The sequence below is a fragment of the Pleurodeles waltl genome, chromosome 3_1, assembly GCF_031143425.1.
Source record: "Pleurodeles waltl isolate 20211129_DDA chromosome 3_1, aPleWal1.hap1.20221129, whole genome shotgun sequence".
NCBI classification, from domain to species: Eukaryota; Metazoa; Chordata; class Amphibia; order Caudata; family Salamandridae; genus Pleurodeles; species Pleurodeles waltl.
This window is the reverse complement of record NC_090440.1, coordinates 645,422,031-645,444,715: the sequence shown is the minus strand read 5'-3', so window position 1 is coordinate 645,444,715 and position 22,685 is coordinate 645,422,031. Positions and strand designations below refer to the sequence as shown.

At 45.7% G+C, this 22,685-nt stretch overlaps 1 protein-coding gene across 1 annotated transcript in view; it reads left to right on the top strand.

Annotated features, from left to right (window-relative positions):
- LOC138284408 (intestinal mucin-like protein) overlaps positions 1-22,685 on the top strand; it is a 362,338-nt gene that overhangs the window by 14,940 nt on the left and 324,713 nt on the right. The window contains exons 2-3 of the mRNA XM_069223145.1: positions 4,328-4,875; positions 20,621-20,798. Coding sequence (XP_069079246.1) covers positions 4,328-4,875; positions 20,621-20,798 — 726 coding nt within the window. The remainder of the gene's footprint in view (positions 1-4,327; positions 4,876-20,620; positions 20,799-22,685) is intronic.

Genomic DNA, 22,685 nt, shown 5'->3' with positions numbered 1-22,685 from the left:
ACACCCCGACCGTCTGGGACGATTCCTGGTGGCCCACAGCCCTTGGCACCGCACCGACCCCCTCAGACCACGCACGCAACCTCGGCTTCATCTTGGACCCACTTCTCACCATGACCAAACAAGTCAACGCCGTATCATCCTCCTGCTTCCTCACCCTCCGCATGCTCCGAAAGATCTTCCGTTGGATCCCCGCCGACACCAGAAAGACCGTGACCCACGCCCTCGTCATGAGCCGCCTGGACTACGGCAACACCCTATACGCAGGAACCACCGCTAAACTCCAGAAACGTCTGCAACGAATTCAAAACGCCTCCACCCGCCTCATCCTCAACATACCCCGCAACAGCCACATCTCCCAACACCTGAGACACCTGCACTGGCTTCCCGTCAGCAAAAGGATCACCTTCCGACTCCTCACCCACGCACACAAAGCCCTCCACAACAAGGGACCAGAATACCTCAACCGCCGCCTCAGCTTCTACGCTCCCACCCGTCTTCTCCACTCCACCAGCCTCGCTCTCGCCGCCGTCCCTCGCATCCGCCGCTCCACGGCGGGTGGGAGGTCCTTCTCCTACCTGGCGGCCAAGACTTGGAACACCCTCCCCACCATCCTCAGGACCACCCAGGACCACTCCGCATTCCGGAGACTACTCAACACCTGGCTCTTCGAGCAGCAGTAATCCCTTCCCCTAGCGCCTTGAGACCCGCACGGGTGAGTAGCGCGCTTTATAAATGTTAATGATTTGATTTGATTTGATTTGATTTGATCTAAAGGAAACGCTACCAAATGTCCATGTTGTACACACACTTGGACACCAGCACATTGGAGTACACGTTGCTGGGAATACATTGGCTGATGAAGCCGCAAAGTCAGCAGTGGCTGTAGCTGCTGTTGCTGCAGTAACTCGCTTGAGTTCGAAACCGGATGCAGGCATATGGACTGCCCTGAAAGCTATGGCTGATGGTACGCCCTATCCAGAAGCATTTCCTGACAAATATTCCTACTGAATGGGAGGTTTCCTGAACAAAGAAGTTAAGATCCAGGCGTAGGGGTGCGAGAAATTCCCAACAAAACCACAATTGAAGGGGTAGCATCTGTCCATGCTGGTGTGGTGGCTACAAAATCAATCTTACAAGCCTGCTATTGGTGGCCAGGTGTCTACAAAGAGACCAAGCAGTATTTCCTTTGTTGTGACATCTGCCAACAAATAAAAGTTTCAACTGCCAAACGCCCGCCGCAGACACCCCTCTTGATTTCAAATAAACCTTTACTATGTAGGTACTTGGACCATTGCGGTCCCCTAACACCGGACAGTGCATACAAGTATATTCTAGTCACTATTGATTCTTGCTCCAGATTTCTATGGGTGTGGACACAATGCTCGGCTGACGCTCGGACTGTTATTAAAGATCTGCGAGTCTTTATTGGTACATATGCAGTTCTGACTTTCCACTCGGACCAGGGCCCTGCTTTCACATCAAGGGCATTCAGGGACGCCATGGCTTGGTTGGGGATCCAACTCCAGTACTCTTCTCCATTTCCTCCCGAGGGAAATAGTGTAATGGAACGATTAAACTGTGATTTAAAGCAATGTTTAACAGCTAGAGTCCTAGGTACGGGTCATAGTTGGCTTAATCACCTGTCTGGAGTTCAGAGAGCACTTAACAATCTTCCTAGAAGGTCCCTGGGGGGTCGTACTTCATATGACTGCCTTTTTGGAACTCAAATGCATGTTTTAGATCTTGATGGTCCTGGCGTGGAGGCAGCGGAAACACCCTTTGACGTAAATTAACTTGTCACTGTCTTACGGAATTTATAACAATTCCGTGATGACAATTCTTCTATCAGTGCTGCCTCCACAGGAATCGAGGATGTACCTGTAAGGCCTACCGGCTAGATTCCTAGAGTTGGGGATCTAGTACGTGAAAAGGTTGCTGTGAAAAAGGAATTTGGTCCTTCTTATCAAGCACCAGTTCCAGTCTTGGGAATCCATCGTACCCGAACTGTAATTCTACCACCGTTGGCAGGTGCCAAAGAAAATCATTTTTTCTCCATTGACAATGTCAAACTATACCATGTGGCCAATCCTGCACAGGAGACCAAGGGGAACAACCAGTAGTTCCCGAATCCCTCTCGCTACTGGTCAAAAAGTTCCTCTACAAGTTGTGAGCAACAACACCAACACTTCTCCGAGCTTGGGGAGGGTGGAAAATGATCTTGCATTGGTTCCACTAACATCAAATAATACATATATTTACAAACATATCAACATATTTAAATATTACTTATATATTGATTTTATCATCTGCCGATAAATTATATTTTGACATGCACAAATATTTAAAGGAGGCATGTAACCCTCTAAGCAATGTAAGAATCACATCTTGTGATTGATATAATTGCATATTAGTGAATTGCAATATTGCATATTGGTCAAACAGGCTCATCATAGAAATGTTTGACAGCCACAGCTCTGCCAACATTTCTAACACATACTCTAGTTCATACTTCCACTGCAGAATTTGTTCCAACATTCCATATGTGTCTGAAGGCCATCTTAAAGTAGATGTTTTAAGACACAACCCCATATAGAGGGCTTCCTTGTGAATTTTACATTTGAGGATAAAGAAACTTTTTAATGGGGAAATTATAATATTAAACTAGGGAAGAAGGAAGCGATATTTTAAAGACCAATATAAAACAAGGCTCCGGGAATCTGTTTCTATTGGGTCCAATAAATAACTGATTTCACTAGTTTTCCCCATCCGAATGGGGAATAATTTGCAGTTCTTCACACATTCCACCAGTGTACACAAGACATTTTGAATTTGTACATTTTGGGAGGTTTGACATGCTGAAATTCACATGGAAACATTTCGAGTACATTTGCAAACCTCCAAATTTAGGGGCGCATTTATGAAAAGTGGGGCTGCACCAAGTGCAGCTCCACTTTCGTTGGGCACCGTAGCATCCTGATAATGCCACCATGTGTGTGCCGTATTCGAGATATGGCACACCATGTAGTAGTTAGGGAACTAGCGTCATCATTTTTTACGCTAGTTTGGAACTTTACAGGATTAGCGTCACAAATCCTGATGCTAAACCCGCAAAGCACCCAAAGGCCCATTGAAACCAGTGGGAGCCTCCTTTTAACGCCTGCTTTGAGCAGGTGTTAAAAATGCCGGTAAAAATGATGCAAGGAAATCTCTTAGATTTCTTTGCACCACTTTTTCGGCCCCCCTTGCATATATTATGCATGGCACAGGCATAATGTGGCACAAGGGTTTACAAAGGGGTGCAATGCTTGTAAATACGGTGTGGCGTTTTTGTCCATCTAACGCCACATTAGCGTAAAAAAATGATGCTAATGTGTCCTAAGGATGGAGCTAGGCACTCTTAAATCTGGGCTTTAGCATTCCTATTCCAGTGCAAACATTTGTTTCTGCAGGGATCGGAAAAAACGAGCCTCTATCTTCCTGACAATGGGCCTAAGCAATAATTTCCCTCAGCGCAATGAGGAATGTGTCTGCGGTTTACAAAGTCAAACTTTAAGCTGTGGAAACTGTGATGTTCTACCCTTTTGAAGGAACATTTTATAGACTTCGTTATTTTTTATCTTTTTATTTCAAATATTTATTTGGCTTTCTAATGAACTAAACCATTCATACTTTGACGTACATTGACTGCGTACAGTAACTTTTCCCATACCTCTATGTATCCATATAAATGATGAAACGACTGGTACTGTGTCACTAGAGACAGCGTTCGTGAGATCTGCAGCAATTAATAGTACATACACTTGAAACATGTCTATAGTAGTTTAGTTTTTGACTCGAGTAGCTGGAAAGTGGCCGCCGGAAGATCGAGGACTTTATTTTGCTCTTGTGCACATATCTGAGAATCTAAGCTACGGTAACAGTTGGGCGTAGCAAATTAGAACTGCAACTAACTTAAAGTACAGATAATGCCTAATACTTTTTATTAAATGAATCTAAAAATGTGCATTGTCATAATTACAATTGTTTATTAACATGAGGAAAGTAAATACTAATATGTATCACTTCACAGTTTTTAATTACTGATAGTGTGGCGAATCTATGGCGTGTACCCGCCCAAACTCTGAACAATAAATGAAATTATGTGCCATTGAATTGAGAGAAAATCACCTTTTTCTATAGAAAAATCTACATATGAAAAAACCAGTAGGCAACCTTCTCTGTCATAGGTTACCTAAAATCCATCTAAAAAGTGAGGCTCTCTGACAAAGAAGTTACACGCGTGTAATTCAATGTAAGATATACTCATATCTATCTTTTCCTACCACAGAGCCACTTGCTTCTGACTGCAAGCTAGCGCTGGAAACCCTGGCCTGGACAGAATGGTTTGACAAGACAAAGCCAGTGGCGGGAGCAGGAGAATTTGAGACAATTACGAATATCGAAGCTGCCGGAAAGGAAATCTGCAAGTCTCCAAGAGATATCCAATGCATAGCAGAAAGTTTCCCTTACACACCAATATCGACAATTAACGAGGATGTGATATGTAACAAATCTATTGGACTTATTTGCTTCGATGCTAAACAAAGATATCAACCATGCTTAAACTATAGAGTCCGATTTTTATGTTATAGCTACAACTTTGATGGCTGTCAAACATCAACATCAATACCTTCCACGTTTAAAACATCTCGGCCTACAACCAGCACAACATCTTCAGCCAGCACAACAAGCATTACGCCCTCCTCAACAAGCACAAAAACCAGTATTTCCTCCACTACGGTCTCTACAGCTGGTCCTTCTTCCTCTGGAACTACTTCTATCAGCACTTTATCATCAGAAACCACATCTAGTCGTTATGAAAGTACTTCACTTGCGGTAAGTAGGCAGCAGGCACATGTCTTTTCATACCTGACCTCTCCTAAAAGAGTGTTAAACATTTCACTGCTGAGGGTTATGTGCACCCTGGGAGAAGAGTGAAAAAAAAAAAAAATGAAAAAAAAAAACAACGTTAGGTTATTCAAACACGTACCTTTTTGGTCTTATGATCCAGCCCATCCATTCAAACAATATATTATTTTCAGCACATTAAGGTTTATATATTGTGTGGGAAACTGGGTTGTTTGTTGACTGGGGCGGGAGCCCTGGTAGAGCATCAGCCACAATCCCTTGCAGGTTAAACCATAAAAAGTCACTAAATTAAACTGTGTTGAACCCTGGGTAACCTGGCACAAGAAAAACAGGCTAAACGTAGAAGCAATGTTTTGAGTATTTATGTATTACACAAACCTCAATACAGTGAAAACAAAACACCGTAAAAATCCCAAACCAATTCCGAAATATAGAGAACATTTTAATACATTATTTGACACCAAAACCATCAACATCCAAATAGTATGACCAGAGTTATGAATTTTTAAAGTTTAAGGTTCAAAATAGCAAGTCCTCAGTTTTAGAAAATGGCCACATGGGCATCTTTAGCACCACAACCAGGGATCCAGGAGTGAATGGTGACCTCTTGGGGGTTCAAAAGTCACTCAGGCTGGGTCCAGGTGCGGGTTCAGCATGGTGGGAGACTGTTATGTTCCCATGGCTCTGAACAGGAGGCCAACTAGACTAGTTCTTTGAGTCGTTTCTGAAGTCCTGGGTGCAGCTGAAGATGCAGGGCTGACCTTTGAAGGTTCAATGCAGGCTTCGGACTGCAAAGCAGTCCTTCCAGGTACAGCAACAGTCTGGCAGGACACGCAGCAGGTCACAGCAGGAGGCAGTCACATGAGAGTACTTCCACAGGTCCAGTAGTTTTCTAAAGAATGGGTTTGAGAGCCCTATTTATTTTATACCCTGGTGTCCGTCCTGCTCCTAGAAGCTGGGAGAAGTTTCCTAAAGGGTTCTTTGAAATTCCAAGAGTTTCCTGCCTCCCTTTGTCTGGCTCCTATCTGGCTGCACTGATAATACAAGGCTGTTAAGCCTATTGTGTGGTGGCACAGTCCAGCCTATTCAGGTGCAAGTGTTGCTGTGCTTAGCTCAGCCCCCCAATCAAGTCAGTTAATGGACCATTCAGGCTCTGCTAATCCCACTATTGTGTGACTGTCTGGGGTGAATTCACAAAGTCTTAACTGTCAGTTACATCCAGTCATGTGGCCTAAGACAGGCTGTAGGCACAGAGGGCTAAGGCCAGAAAAATGCCAGCTTTCTAAAAGTGGCATTTTCAAACTTGTTACTATACATCTGACTTCACCATTAAAGAGGGTTTATCATTACAAGTTCATAGATACCAAACATGATGAACCTAACACCTCCTGTTTAGGAATTCCAATCCCCAATGTTATCTTAAGGAGGGGTAGGCCTCATAGCAGTGAAAAAATAAATGTGAGAGTATTTTACTACTAGGGCATGAAAAAGTACGTGTCCTACCTTTTGATTACACAGCACTATCTTAGGTGGGATTTATATGTAAAAATGGGGGGTTTAAGGCTTGGCAAAGGAGTTTTAAATGTCAAGTTGACATGGCAGTGAGACACTTTCTTTGGGCTGCAAGGATAGGCCCGTGACATGTTTTAAAGCGCTACTTAAGTTGTAGCACAATGAGTAGCATTTAATTTATAGGCCACAGGTATATAGTATACCACTCTAGAAAGAACTAAAATACACAATCAGCACATGTTTAGGGGAGTAAGCACAAGCATGTTAGCACTGGCTAGCAGTGGTAAATTGCACAGAGTCCTAAATCCAACAGAGCAAAAATCCAGACAAAATGGAGGCAAGCAGGCAAAGCTTGGGGGAGGACCACCTTAAGGCTGACAGGTCTAACATATTGGTATAATTTCTACTCAATAATTCATTGCAACTTGAAGATAAAATGAATAATGTGGAGAATGTTTAATCAGATTTGATTGGTATTTGTTTATATTTTCTCAAATAGGCAAACACAAATGCCAGAATGCTAAGTGTTATAAATGGGATCTTTGGTTGGGAGTCAGGTTACCCCCTGTCCAAGCAAGGACCCTCACTCTAGTCAGGGTAAAGGAGAATCATCCTCAGCTAAACCCCACTCACCCCCTTGGTAGCTTGGCATGAGCAGGCAGGCTTAACTTCAGAGTGCTAGCTGTAAAGTATGTGTACCAACACACACAGTAACTTAATGAAAACACTACAAAATGACACAACACAGGTTTAGAAAAAAAGAAAATATTTATCTAAACAAAACAAGACCAAAATGACAAAAATCCTCAATACACAAGACAAGTTATCAATTAAAAACCCAAAACAGTCTTCATGTAATTTTAAACACAACGCTAACGCAGTTAGCATGGAACTGTACCTGGGTGCATCAAAAATAACCCCCCACGGTTGAGTGTGCATCAAACAAGGCTTGCGATGTGTCGATATCACTCACGAGCGAGACAGTGCATCATTTCTCCTTCAGTCAAGTCGGCGTGTGTCTTTCTTCGCTTCCCAGGAGAGCGATGAGACGATTCAAACCGTACTCTAGGGTCCAGGCAGGCCTTGCGTCGTTTTTACATGCCCAGTGATGTTTGCGTCAGAAATCCTGCCGCACGATGATCCGAAAAGCAAGCAGCTTGGGTCGCGATCTCACCAGCCTCCGGCAGCGATGCTATGCATCGTTTCTCCAGCCGCTTACGTCGATCTTTCAATCGACCTGCAGGCGAGCGTCGATTTTCAGCCCTGAAGCTGGCGGCGCGTAGATTTTTCAGCCACGGGTCAGAGTTGCGATGACCTTTTCCTTGCACAGCGGTCGTGCGTGGATTTCCCACTCTTGGTCTGTCAGCTTCTCATTTCAGGGTCCCAGAAACTGGATGAGCAACACTGGGCATAGTAGGAGTCTCAGCAGAGGCTTCAGGTGCTGGCAGAGAGAAGCCTTTGCTGTCCCTGAGACTTCAAACAACAGGAGGCAAGCTCTAATTCAAGCCAGGCCTGACCCCAGACACACACCATGGGGTTGGAGACTGCATTGTGTGAGGGCAGGCACAGCCCTTTCAGGTGTGAGTGACCACTCCTCCCCTCCTTCCTAGCACAGATGGCTCATCAGGATAGGCAGGCTACACCCCAGCTCCCTTTGTGTCACTGTCTAGTAAGAGGAGCAACCAGCCCAACTGTCAAACTGACCCAGACAGGGAATCCACAACCAGGCAGAGTCACAGAAATGATTTAGGCAAGAAAATGCTCACTTTCCAAAAGTGCCATTTTCAAAAACAAAATCTTAAAATCAACTTTACTAAAAGATGTATTTTTAAACTGTGAGCTCAGAGATCACAAACTCTACATGTCTATCCGCTCCCAAAGGGAATCTACACTTTAATCATTTTTCAAGGTAGCCACCATGTTAACCTATGAGAGCACCAGGCCTTGCAACAGTGAAAAACAAATTTAGCAGTATTTCACTGTCAGGACATATTAAACACTTTACTATATGTCCTACCTTAACCATACACTGCACTCTGCCCTTGAGGTTACCTAGGGCCTACCTTAGGGGTGCCTTACATGTAAGAAAAGGGAAGGTTTAGGCCTGGCAAGTGGGTACACTTGCCAAGTCAAATTTACAGTTTAAAACTGCATACACAGACACTGCAATGGCAGGTCTGAGCCATGTTTACAGAGCTACTAATGTGGGTGGCATAACCAGTGCTGCAGGCCCACTAGTGGCATTTGATATACAGGATCTGGGCACCTCTGTAGTAGGGACTTACCAGTAAAGCAAATATGCCAATCATGGATGAACCAATTACATACACATTTTGTATAGGAGCACTTGCAGTTCAGCACTGGTTAGCAGTGGTAAAGTGCCCAGAGTAACAAAAACAGCGAAAACAGAGTCCAGCACACGTCAACAACCTGGGAAACAGAGGCAAAAAGTTGAGGGAGACCACAGCAAGGATGAAAAGTCTTACACTAAGAATCAAAATGTTGCTCTGATGGTATTTTAATCATATGTAATATTAGAGCAAATCACTGAATTGTGGCTGAATCACTGTTAGAAATGGGGTTTTTGGTTGGCAGTCAGGTTACCCTCTGTCCAAGCAAGAACCCTCACTCTAGTCAGGATAAGTCACACACAATCCAAAATTAGCCTGTGCCCACCCTCTGGTAGCTTGTCACGAGCAGTCAGGCTTAACTTAGAAGGCAATGTGTAAAGTATTTGTGCAATAAATCATACAATACCACCATATAGCACCACACAAATACACCACACAGTGTTTAGAAAAATATATAATATTTATCAGGATAATTGTAGGTCAAAACGAATTAAGTTGCAATGTGAATTTGTAGAGATATCACTGAAAAGTGATATGAAGTGTCTTAAGTCTTTAAAAAGCAAACAAAGTCTCTTTCAAGCACAAAGTACCTGGTTTGGAGTGGAAAATCTCCTCAGAGCGCCACAGAAGAAGATATATGTGGAAAAATGGTGTGTGCGTCGATTTCTCCCCAGCACACACAGACTTGCGTCATTATTTTCCACGCGGGGAAGTCGTGTGTCATTTTCCGGCGCGTGGACAGTCTCTTTCTGTGGATCGTGGGGATTACCAGATGTCCCGGGTCTGTGCGTGGATTTTCCTGCTTGTTTTCTGGCTGTGCGTCGTTCTGCGGGGCTGCGCATCGAAATTTCAATCTCACGGCAGGCGTTGCGTCGATTTCTCCTCTGGAGGTCGGGCGGCGTTGTCCTTGCGAAGCCGTGCGTCGAAGTTCCGGTCGTCCCGAAGGCGTCGCGTCGATCAGCGTCGGTGTGCGGCGTTTTTCTCGCCGCGGAACAAGCTGTGCGTCGAAAATTTAGGCGCACGGAGCGTCCAAGTGAAAAAGAGAAGTCTTTTTGGTCCTGAGACTTCAGGGAACAGGAGGCAAGCTCTATCCAAGCCCTTGGAGAGCACTTTCACAGCCAGACAAGAGTTCAGCAAGGCAGCAGGCCAACAGCAAGGCAGCAGTCCTTTGTAGAAATCAGACAGGTGAGTCCTTTGAGCAGCCAGGCAGTTCTTCTTGGCAGGATGTAGTTTCTGGTTCAGGTTTCTTCTCCAGCAAGTGTCTGATGAGGTAGTGCAGAGGCCCTGTTTTATACCCAAATGTGCCTTTGAAGTGGGGGAGACTTCAAAGAGTGGCTAAGAAGTGCACCAGGTCCCCTTTCAGTTCAATCCTGTCTGCCAGGGTGCCAGTAGGGGGTGTGGCAGTCTTTTGTGTGAGAGCAGGCCCTCCACCCTCCCAGCCCAGGAAGACCCATTCAAAATGCAGATGTATGCAAGTGAGGCTGAGTACCCTGTATTTGGGGTGTGTCTGAGTGAATGCACAAGGAGCTGTCAACCAAGCCCAGCCAGACGTGGATTGTAAGGCACAGAAAGATTTAAGTTCAAAGAAATGCTCACTTTCTAAAAGTGGCATTTCTAGAATAGTAATATTAAATCCGACTTCACCAGTCAGCAGGATTTTGTATTGGCCATTCTGGCCATACTAAATATGACCTTCCTGCTCCTTTCAGATCAGCAGCTGCCACTTCAACAATGTATGAGGGCAGCCCCAATGTTAGCCTATGAAGGGAGCAGGCCTCACAGTACTGTAAAAACAAATGTAGGAGTTTTACACTGCCAGGACATATAACTACACAGGTACATGTCCTGCCTTTTACCTACACAGCACCCTGCTCTAGGGGTTACCTAGGGCACACATTAGGGGTGACTTATATGTAGAAAAAGGGGAGTTCTAGGCTTGGCAAGTACTTTTAAATGGCAAGTCGAAGTGGCAGTGAAACTGCACACACAGGCCTTGCAATGGCAAGCCTGAGACAAGGTTAAGGGGGCTACTTAAGTGGGTGGCACAACCAGTGCTGCAGGTCCACTAGTAGCATTTAATCTACAGGCCCTAGGCACATATAGTGCACATTACTAGGGACTTATAAGTAAATTACATAGTCCAATCAGGTATGATCCAAAGTGACCATGTTTAAAAAGGGAGAGAGCATATGCACTTTAGCACTGGTTAGTAGTGGTAAAGTGCGCAGAGTCTAAAAGCCAGCAAAACAGGGTCCAAAAAGTGGAGGGAGGCAGGCAAAAAGTTAGGGGTGACCAACCTAAGGCATATCAGGTCTAACATGTGTCCCCCCCAGCTGAAAGTGGGGAGAGCTACCCGACCTCCTGGGAGCTCTCATCGCTAAGGCGGAAGTATCTGGAGAGACCATCAGCATTGGTGTAGTCAACCCCTGGGCGATGCTCCACCGTAAAGTCCATCCCCTGTCGGGAAATGGACCACCTTAAGAGTTTTGGATTCTCACCCCTCATCTGCATGAGCCATCTGAGGGGCCTGTGGTCTGTCTGAACCCGGAAGTGAGTCCCAAACAGGTAGGGTCTTAGCTTCTTCAGTGCCCAGACCACAGCAAATGCTTCTCTCTCAATAGCACTCCACCTTTGTTCCCGGGGTAATAGTCTTCTGCTAATAAAGACTACTGGTTGGTCTGCGCTCTCCTCATTCAGCTGTGCTAGAACAGCCCCTATGCCATGCTCTGAAGCGTCTGTCTGAACAATAAATTCCTGGGAGTAATCAGGGCCCTTGAGCACGGGGCCATGCACATGGCTTCCTTCAGAGAATCAAAGGCTTTCTGACAGGCCTCTGTCCAATTCACCAACCTAGGTTGTTTCTTAGAAGTGAGTTCTATCAAGGGGGACACAATGGTACCATAGCCCTTGACGAACCTGTGGTAGTATCCAGTGAGGCCCAAAAAGGCTCTCACCTCAGTCTGTGTTCTAGGTGTTTGCCAGGCCTTGATAGTTTCAATCTTGGCCAGGAGCGGCTGCATCCTTCCACCACCTACTAGGTGTCCCAAGTACACCACGGAACCCTGCCCAATCTGGCACTTACTAGCCTTGATGGTCAGGCCTGCCTGTTGCAGGGCCTGAAGCACCTCCTTGAGGTGGAGCAGGTGTTCCTCCCAGCTGGAACTGTAGACAGCTATGTCGTCTAGGTAAGCTGCACAGAAGGCATCTTTACCAGCTAGGACCCCGTTAACCAACCGGAATTGGTAATGGCCATCAGGGGTGGAAAAAGCAGATCTTTCTTTAGCCCCCTCAGTCAGGCCAATCTGCCAGTACCCGGAAGTAAGGTCGAACGTACTCAGGAACTTGGCAGCGCCTAGCCTGTCAACGAGCTCATCAGCTCGGGGGATGGGTTGAGCATCAGTCCGGGTGACTGAATTGAGACCCCGGTAGTCCACACAGAACCGGAGTTCTGGTTTCGCAACTGGGGCAGTAGCCTTGGGAACCAATACCACAGGGCTGGCCCAGGGACTACTGGATGTCTCAATAACCCCCAAAGTCAACATCTTGGAGACCTCCTCCTTGATGCTGGCCTTCGCCTTATCTGACAACCTGTAAATTTTGTTCTTTACAGGGGCACTGTCACCTGTGTCAATGTCATGCACACAGAGGTGGGTTAGTCCAGGTGTAAGGGAGAACAGGGGGGAGAACTGCTCTAACAGCTCATAGCAGTCCCCTCTCTGGGTTGGAGTCAGGGAGTCAGAGAGAATGACACCACCTACTGACCCATCCCCTTCTTTGACAGCGAGGAGGTCGGGGAGAGGTTCACTCTCCTCTTCCATGCTCTCATCGGTGACTAGGAGCATACTGACCTCAGACCTCTCAAAGTGAGGTTTGAGCCGGTTGTGATGGAGGACCCTTAGGGGTTGCCTAGGGGTCTTGAGGTCCACTAGGTAAGTGGCCTCCCCTTTGCGCTCCTTGATCTCAAAGGGGCCAGTCCAGCGGTCCTGGAGAGCCCTGGGCTCTACTGGCTCCATCACCCAAACTTTGTCTCCAGGTGAGAACTCAACTAGAGTGGCCTTCTGGTCGTACCACTCCTTCATCACCTCTTGACTGGCCTCGAAGTTACTCTGGGCCTGCTTCCAGAAGCGTTGGGTTTGTTTACGGAGGGCCAGCAGGTAGCTGACCACATCCTGGGGAGGGGCCTGGGGAGCTCTCTCCCAGCCCTCCTTAACAATGCTTAGGGGTCCCCTGACAGGGTGACCATAGAGAAGCTGAAAGGGGCTGAACCCCACCCCTTTCTAGGGCACCTCTCTATAAGCAAACAACAGGCAGGGTAAGAGGACGTCCCACTTACGCCTCATGGCCTCAGTCAGGCCACCAATCATGCCTTTCAGGGTCTGGTTGAATCTCTCAACAAGCCCATTGGTTTGAGGATGATAAGGGGTGGTAAACCGGTAGGTCACCCCACACTCATCCCACAGGGTCTTCATTTATGCAGACATGAAGTTTGTGCCCCTGTCAGACACGACCTCCTTAGGGAATCCCACACAGGTAAATATTCCCAACAGGGCTCTGGTCACCACCTTTGCAGTCACGGTTCTCAGAGGGATTGCCTCTGGATAGCAGGTGGCATGGTCCACCAAAACCAGGATAAACCTGTTGCCCAAGGCAGTTTTGGGGTCCAAGGGACCAACAATGTCGATGCCCACCCTTTCAAAGGGGGTGCCAACGACTGGGAGTGGGAGCAGGGGAGCTTAAGCCGTTTCCCTGCCTTCCCACTAGCCTGGCAGGTGGGGCAAGCTCTGCAGAAGTTATCTGAGGCTTTCCTCATTCTGGGCCAATGAAAGTGGGTGTTAAGCCTGTCAAAGGTCTTGTCTTGGCCCAGGTGTCCTGCTAGGGGAATGTCATGAGCCAGGCTTAGTAGGAATTTCCGGTAACAATGGGGGACCACCAGCACACGGTGTGCCCCAGGACCTGGAATCCTACGCTCACTGTAAAGGAGATAATTCTCCCAGTAAATATGGTGAGCGCCAGAGGTGTCACCTGCTGCGTGGTCTGTGGCCTGCTTCCTCAGACCCTCAAGGGTGAGGCATTCTCTCTGTGCCTTGCAGAATACTTCCCTGGTTGGCCCCCCTCTACTTGCCAGCCAGCAAGTTCAGGTAGGTTACCCAGGGCAGCTATGTCCTCCCCGGTTGGCTCAGGGGCCTCCTCTTCCTCAGGGACCTCGTCTACCACCGTGGGAACATTGGAGCTGGGTTTCCTGCGCCCCTGGCCCCCCTCTTTGGGGGCTGTCTGGGCCATTTTTCCATGCTCCAGACACCCTTAACTCCCTTCCCGGGCAGCCATGGACCTTGTGGTCATGCAGACCCACTCAGGTAACCCTAACATCTCCAGGTGAGATCTGAGCTCTACTTCTTTCCAAGCAGTGTGCTCAAGATCATTGCCTAACAGACAATCTACAGGCATGGCAGGACTCACAACTACTTTCAGAGTACCAGAAACCCCCCCCCCACTCAAAGGGAACCAGAGCCACCGGTAGGTGACTCTCACGATTGTCAGCGACTATGACCTGGTGGAATGTATTAGGGACTATCTGCTCTGTTGACACCAGCTGACTCTGGATAGTAGTCATACTGGCTCCTGTGTCACACAGAGCCTCCACCTTCTGCCCATTAATGGTGACCCACTGCCTGTACTTGGAAGTATTTCGGGGCATGTGGGCTTTGGCCACCATTTCTCTTTCTCCCAGGGACACTAAGGAAATCTCTACCTGCTCCCCAAAGCTATTTGGGTCCATCTCCCCCCCAAGCGCTACACTAGTCAACCCAGGTGTCTGTCCGGTAGTGGACGGTGCCCTTTTGGAGCACTGGAGGTTGCCTTTATAGTGACCATACTGGTTATACTCCATACATTTGGGGTTGGATTTCCCTGACCTATCATATGTCCCTGGCTTTTTCCCAAATCAGGAGAAGGAATGGTTGCCACCCCCTCCCTGGGAATTCTTTTGGGGGCCTTTTAAGAGTTCCTTATCTGTAAGTTTATCTCCCCCTCTTTCTTCTGTTGGGAACCCTGACCACCTTTGTGGGAGTCCCCCCCAGGTACCATTTTGGACACTCTGGTGCTAACCCAGATGTCCGCCTCCTCAGCAAGCTTCCTGGGATCAGTCAGCTTACTATCTACCAAGTGCTGGCGCAACTCTGTATAGGTAACATTGAGTATATGCTCTCTCAGAATCAAGTCATATAGCCCTTTATAATTATCTACTTTGTTTCCCCGCACCCATCCATTCAGTGCCTTACTGGAAAAGTCAAAGAAATCTACCCATGTTTGTGTGGTTTGTTTGGTGCTGTCCCTGAACCTCTCACGGTATCCCTCAGGGGTCCGCCCAAACTTGGCAAGTAAAGTGGCTTCCTGAAGTGGGTATGTGTTTTGATCAGGTTGATCCAATGTGAGAAGTGTGTCCCTCCCCAATGGCGGCACATAACCCCACATAGCTACCCCCCATTGCCCTTCAGGAACCTCATGAGCCCTTAGTGCAACTTAATAAGCAGCTAACCATTTATCTATGTCATCTCCCACCACAAAACTGGGCACCACATTTTTGGGTATACGAACCTTCTTTTCTCCAGCAGGTCCTGTCTGTATGCTCCCACCATTATTGCTGGATTCAGACTGTCTTGCCTTGAGCTCCAGCTCCTTGAGACTCAGTTCATGAGCCAATAATAGTTTATTTTCAGCCAAAGCTCTTTCAGCTTCCATCTGTTTCGCTGCCCTTTCAGCTTCATCTTGAATCTGTTTGGCTGCTCTTTCAGCCTCAGCTTGCTTGGGTTCTCTCTCTGCCCTTCTTTCCTCTTGTTGAGCCTCAATTTTCAGTTTTGCCATTTTCAATTGGAACTCCCTTTCCTCTCTCCTTTCCTCTGCAGTCAGGCTTTGCACAGAGACACTGCTCCCTGGTCTGGAAGGGGGCACAATTGCAGTGGTAACATCATCCACAGATCGCAACAAATCCTCTGAGGGGCCATTTTCTGGCTCCTCTTCTTCATCATCCTCTTCTAAATGGGCTTCTGCCCAGGCCCTCAGCGCCACTTGAAAGTCCTCCTTGGCCCCTTGAGTGGGTACCCTCATTGCCCTGCAGAACCCTCTTAGCTGTTTGACCGTATATGTATCCAACAGGACTAGGTCAAAGTCTCCTATTTGAGACCCGGTCAGAGACATGTTGAGTGAGGATTTAGTTTTTGAAAATTGTCAGGAAAAACGAATTTGCAAAAAGAGATAAAAATCAAGTTGACCTTCAACTGTGGGTAGGTAGTGAAATACTTAGCTACTGTATGTCCCTGCACAAATACAAGTCCTATCCTCATCGCTGATCACCAATGTTAGAAATGGGGTTTTTGGTTGGCAGTCAGGTTACCCTCTGTCCAAGCAAGAACCCTCACTCTAGTCAGGGTAAGTCACACACAATCCAAAATTAGCATGTGCCCACCCTCTGGTAGCTTGGCACGAGCAGTCAGGCTTAACTTAGAAGGCAATGTGTAAAGTATTTGTGCAATAAATCATATAATACCACCATATAGCACCACAAAAATACACCACACAGTGTTTAGAAAAATATATAATATTTATCAGTATAATTGTAGGTCAAAACGAATAAAGTTGCAATGTGAATTTGTAGAGATATCACTGAAAAGTGATATGAAGTGTTAAAAAGTCTTTAAAAAGCAAACAAAGTCTCTTTCAAGCACAAAGTACCTGGTTTGGAGTGGAAAATCTCCTCAGAGGCCCACAGAAGAAGAGATAGGTGGAAAAATGGTGTGTGCGTCGATTTCTCCCCAGCACACACGGACTTGTGTCGTTATTTTCCACGCGGGGAAGTCGTGCGTCGTTTTTCGGCACGCGGACAGTCTCTTTCTGTGGATCACGGGGATTACAAGATGTCCCGGGTCTGTGCGTGGATTTTCCTGCTTGTTTTCCGGCTGCGCGTCATTCTGCGGGGCTGCGTATCGAAATTTCGATCTCACGGCAGGCGTTGCATCGATTTCTCCTCTGGAGGTCGAGCGGCGTTGTCCTTGTAAAGCCGTGCGTCAAAGTTCCAGTCGTCCCGAAGGCGTCGCGTCGATAATCGTCGGTGTGCGGCGTTTTTCTCGCCGCGGAACAAGCTGTGCGTCGAAAATTTGGGCGCACGGAGCGTCCAAGTGAAAAAGAGAAGTCTTTTTGGTCCTGAGACTTCAGGGAACAGGAGGCAAGCTCTTCCAAGCCCTTGGAGAGCACTTTCACAGCCAGACAAGAGTTCAGCAAGGCAGCAGGCCAACAGCAAGGCAGCAGTCCTTTGTAGAAAGCAGACAGGTGAGTCCTTTGAGCAGCCAGGCAGTTCTTCTTGGCAGGATGTAGTTTCTGGCTCAGGTTTCTTCTCCAGCAAGTGTCTGATGAGGTAGGGCAGAGGCCCTGTTTTATACCCAAATGTGCCTTTGAAGTGGGTAAGACTTCAAAGAGTGGCTAAGAAGTGCACCAGGTCCCCTTTCAGTTCAATCCTGTCTGCCAGGGTCCCAATAGGGGGTGTGGCAGTCCTTTGTTTGAGAGCAGGCCCTCCACTCTCCCAGCCCAGCAAGACCCATTCAAAATGCAGATGTATGCAAGTGAGGCTGAGTACCCTGTGTTTGGGGTGTGTCTGAGTGAATGCACAAGGAGCTGTCAACCAAGCCCAGCCAGACGTGGATTGTAAGGCACAGAAAGATTTAAGTGCAAAGAAATGCTCACTTTCTAAAAGTGGCATTTCTAGAATAGTAATATTAAATCGACACCAGTCAGCAGGATTTTGTATTACCATTCTGGCCATACTAAATATTACCTTCCTGCTCCTTTCAGATCAGCAGCTGCCACTTCAACAATGTATGAGGGCAGCCCCAATGTTAGCCTATGAAGGGAGCAGGCCGCAGAGTACTGTAAAAACGAATTTAGGAGTTTTACACTACCAGGTCATATAACTACACAGGTACATGTCCTGCCTTTTACCTACACAGCACCCTGCTCTAGGGGTTACCTAGGGCACATATTAGGGGTGACTTATATGTAGAAAAAGGGGAGTTCTAGGCTTGGCAAGTACTTTTAAATGCCAAGTCGAAGTGGCAGTGAAACTGCACACACAGGCCTTGCAATGGCAAGCCTGAGACAAGGTTAAGGGGGCTGCTTAAGTGGGTGGCACAACCAGTGCTGCAGGTCCACTAGTAGCATTTAATCTACAGGCCCTAGGCACATATAGTGCACATTAATAGGGACTTATAAGTAAATTAAATAGTCCAATCAGGTACAATCCAAAGTTACCATGCTTAAAAAGGGAGAGAGCATATGCACTTTAGCACTGGTTAGCAGTGGTAAAGTGCGCAGAGTCTAAAAGCCAGCAAAACAGGGTCCAAAAAGTGGAGGGAGGCAGGCAAAAAGTTAGGGGTGACCACCCTAAGGCATATCAGGTCTAACAATCACTCTCTGTGGTGCACGGTTCATTTGCTGATAGACAGCAAATCCATAACTATACGGAGCGCATGAAACGTATGTACCCCTAATTCTGTGCAGCCTAAGGTATCTGTTGGTGGAAGTCAGACGTCCTTATTATTGGCCATCTTAACACATTGAAAGTGAGATTTGAAAGATTTTCAGCATTTTTCCCCCATGCACGGTCATTATCTCTAGTCTTCTCTTCCTCATACAAGAATATATCACTAATGGAACTTAATGCACACCTGAGTTCTCATGTCAAATGAATTAGGTAACTTTTGAATATAATCTAATGCACATATTGTAAAAGACATCTTGAAACATATTTTTTCATTTGATTGGTAGCCACTTAGATTCATGGGTACATTAAAAAAATACACAGGTTTTATTCACCCTCAAATTCTGTTCACTAACATTTTATTAACATGTTATGCATAGTTGGTACTCAGTAAAAATAAAAAGTGTAAGTGGAGAGAATTGTAGATAAGTGTTGCTAGCCACAATTCATTGTGACTCATGAGGATTTATTTTAATGATCCCACTCTACTATAAGCTACTCCAATTCACAGTAACTTCAAACAGAAATGTAAAAGCCAAAAGACATGGATCATGAGTAGCTCTTTAGCAAATCAAGAGTCTCTTCTTTTATCTCTTTTACAGCTCTTACCATCATAGCCAAAACGCATTCATACATACTTAAAGGCACTCTTAGACGGCACTGTATATTTTGTCTCGCATGTTCATAGTATTTAACAACATCTGTATATTTTGTTCAAGGCAAAAGTATTTTCTGATTGTTACACACCTATTTTCTTAGCTGCTGTTTTATTAAAACAAGAAAAGAAGGCATAATATGAGCCTCCGGTCTTGAAATAAAATTCCCTGTTCAGGTCGTGAGAGACTCAAGAAGATTCACAGCTGCCCAATTAATGAAAGCTTCCTGCACTGAGTGTAACCCCCACCCCAGAGGTATCATAGGGATCTCAGTTTAGTACCACAATTTGTACCCAGGTGTGCATTTATGGTATAAAATGATAAAAAAAAGTTTTTACTTGTGTTGATTTCCTTTATTCTATGTGAGAATGTTGCTTTTAGAAAAGCGGTCAATGGAAGTTCCTGTTATCTGCAACAAGAAGGTGAAAGCAGTAGAGCTGCACTAAACAATGCTTAATTACCTTTATTACCTTTATTCTACAATTTGGCTGGATGTCCTGGGTTCTGATGGTGAGGGACCGATCAGCTGAAGAGCATTCCATTGTGATCCTCCTTGATGCTGCGCTGTACTGAGGAGTTGAAGGAAGAGTCCTCTGAATTGTCATCTCTCTGGGTGTTTATGTTTGGGGTCAATTTTGTTCCCCATTGCAGTTAGTGACATGCACCTCAGCGCATTACCACTCAAGGTAGATTCTGCTGCCATTGCAAGCTTAGATGCACAAATGCTGGGCTCCAAATTTAACCCTAGTGCTCTCACAAGACAGCTATTGTTACCTCAACACAAATCATGTCACAGGTGACTTTGTGTTTCCCCAGGAAGCGCCAATCCTACTGCGATGCTATGACGAGTCATTGTTGGAAAAAAGGAAGCGAAAATCACCAACATTAGAGTAGTATAGAGTGGCACTACTGGGGATTCTTCCTAGGAGCTAATCATTGTTTTAAATAACCAAATTTCTTCATAATGTTCAGTAGTGGGCCGTAAACTCGGCCACGCAGTGGTCAGCAGAGTTTTTGCCGAACTCCGTGCTCCAAGCAGAGCACAGAGTGGGCAAAATTCCTCGAGCTCCACTGGCAAAGCAGAGTGTACCACCTACCCCTAATTTAGAGTTTTGGCTGACAGGTTACTTCGTTACAAACCTGACAGATATCCTGTCCGCCGTATTGCGGTTTCTATAGCTATAATGGCATCGTAATACGGTGGGTGGGAACACCATCTGTCAAACTCTAAATCAGGCCTTTAGTTTTTAAATAAAAGGGAAATTGAAGTTTTAGTGCTTCACTGCTTTCTTCAACCAAAGTAATTCCTCTTGTCAGAACATTCCGTAACCACTTCCTCAGTGTTCATTCACCGGCAAGCTTCAAGTTAATTTCTTTCACATCCATGCGGAGAAATCCGCTTATCAAGTCTCCACTGGCTCATTAACACGTGTATGTGCAGTATCTCTCTTTGCTTACAGAGGGCTTCAGAAGGTTTCTTTTGGAATGCTCTTAACATAATTGGTACTTATCAAAAGCTCATCTTCGTCTTTTTTCTATAGTAGTACACCTATTGTTATTTTGTCATGCTATATTTAAATTAGGATAGGGTGTTCTCAATGCCTTGCATGCTCGTTCTAGCGGATTCAGATTTGTTCATCACTGAATATCCATATTCTATTTTACAGCCTCTATTCAACTATACTATCATCTGTAAAAATGCAACATGCGTTTTGGACGAAACTAACAGCACTGTGATTCTGACTGTCTTGTGTCCGTCAGCGGTGGTTTTTACTTGTCCTCAGGGACAAGTTCAAGTTGAAGTTTATGACGTGGGTAACTGCTGTTACAAATACGAATGTCGAGGTAAGTAGAAATAATGGTAATTTGTGTCTGGAGAACTTTGAAAAGTAGTGGAGCATAAACCATATCTTCAATTGCATTGAGTGAGCGAGCATGAGAGACTAAGGGCCAGATGTAGGAAGCATTTTGCATGGTGCAAACTGCGAAAATCGCAGTTTGAACCATGCAAAATGCTCATTGCGATGCACATTCACATTTTGCGAGTCGGTACTGACTCGCAAAATGTGAATGCGACTCGCACATAGGAAGGGGTGTCCCCTTCCTATTTGCGACTCGTACTGCAATGCTAAATTGCTTTGTGACCGCAAAAGCGGTCGCAAAGCAATTCGCAGTTACCACCAGTGTCACACTGGTGGTAACCCATTCGCAAAAGGGAAGGGGTCCGCATGGAACCCCTTCCCCTTTGTGAATGTTACCAAGAATGTTTTTTCAGAGCAGGCAGTGGTCCAATGGACCACTGCCTGCTCTGAAAAAACGAAACCACACGGTTTGGTTATTTTATTTTTGTATTGCAACTCGTTTTTCTTTAATGAAAACGGGCTGCAATACAAAAAAAAACTGCTTTATTTAAAAAAGCAGTCACAGACATGGAGGTCTGCTGTCTCCAGCAGGCCACCATCCCTGTGATTACAGGGAATCGCTATGGGGTCGCAAAATGCAACCCACCTCATTAATATTAATGAGGTGGGTCTTTGCGACCCCATAGCGATTCGCAGACGGTGTCTGAGACACTGTTCTGCATCCGAATCGCAAATTTGGATATTGCTACATCTGGCCCTAAATGCCCTCCAGTGGGAACTCTGTGGAGGTTTTCATGCATAGTATGCAGAGGCTTAGCTTTAAAAAAAAACATTGGCAATTATGGCTTAAAGCTGAAAGTGGTTCTTGTTGAATTTAGTCACTCAATAAGTCACTCAATAATGCACTTTGTTACTCATCTTTGCACTACTGGATCCATTTATCAATCAACTGACTCATTCTTCAATTCGCAAAGCTGTCCATTTGTAATAAAAACAAACACAACACAAATATGCAAGACAGTTCAAAAGAACACCAGCCATAACACCAAAAACCTTGCCTATCAAGGTACCCTGTGAGGTTCCATGTAACAAACAAGCTGTCTAAAACCTTTAATCCGGAGTCAAAATGTGACACCCTTAACCCCTTTGCTGCCAGGCCTTTTCATCCTCAGGTGCGTCCTTTTTTTCCAACATCCTTGGGATTCTAGAGGTAACCAGAGTTGGTGGGTACCACTGGAGGAGACAAATAAATTAGCCAAAATACAGCGAAAATTGAGTTTTTTAAAAAACAAATTGGAAAAAAGGGCTGCAGAAGAAGGCTTGTGTTTTTTCCCTGAAAATGGCATCAACAAACGTTTTGCAGTGCTAAAATCATAATCTACCTAGCTTCTAGGAATAGGCAGACTTAAATCAGAAAACCACATTTTTCAACCCAGTATTGTCATTTTACTGGGACATACCCCATTTTTACTATATTTTGTGCTTTTAGCCTCCTTCCAGTTAGTGACAGAAATGGGTGTAAAACCAATGCTGAATCCTGGAAAGCTAAACATTTCTGAAACGTAGACAAAATTCTGAATTCACCAAGGGGTCATTTGTGTAGATCCTACAAGGTTTTCCTACAGAAAATTACACCTGAAATAAAAAGAAATCGAAATTGAGGTGAAAACAAAGCGATGTTTCTCTTACGTTTTACTCTGTAACTTTTTCCTGCGATGTCAGATTTTTTAAAGCAATATACTGTTACGTCTGCTGGACTCTTCTGGTTGCGGCGATATATAGGGCTCGTAGGTTCATCAAGAACCGCAGGTAACCAGAGACAATAAATGAGCTGCACCTTGCAATGGCTTTTCATTCTATGCCAGGTATA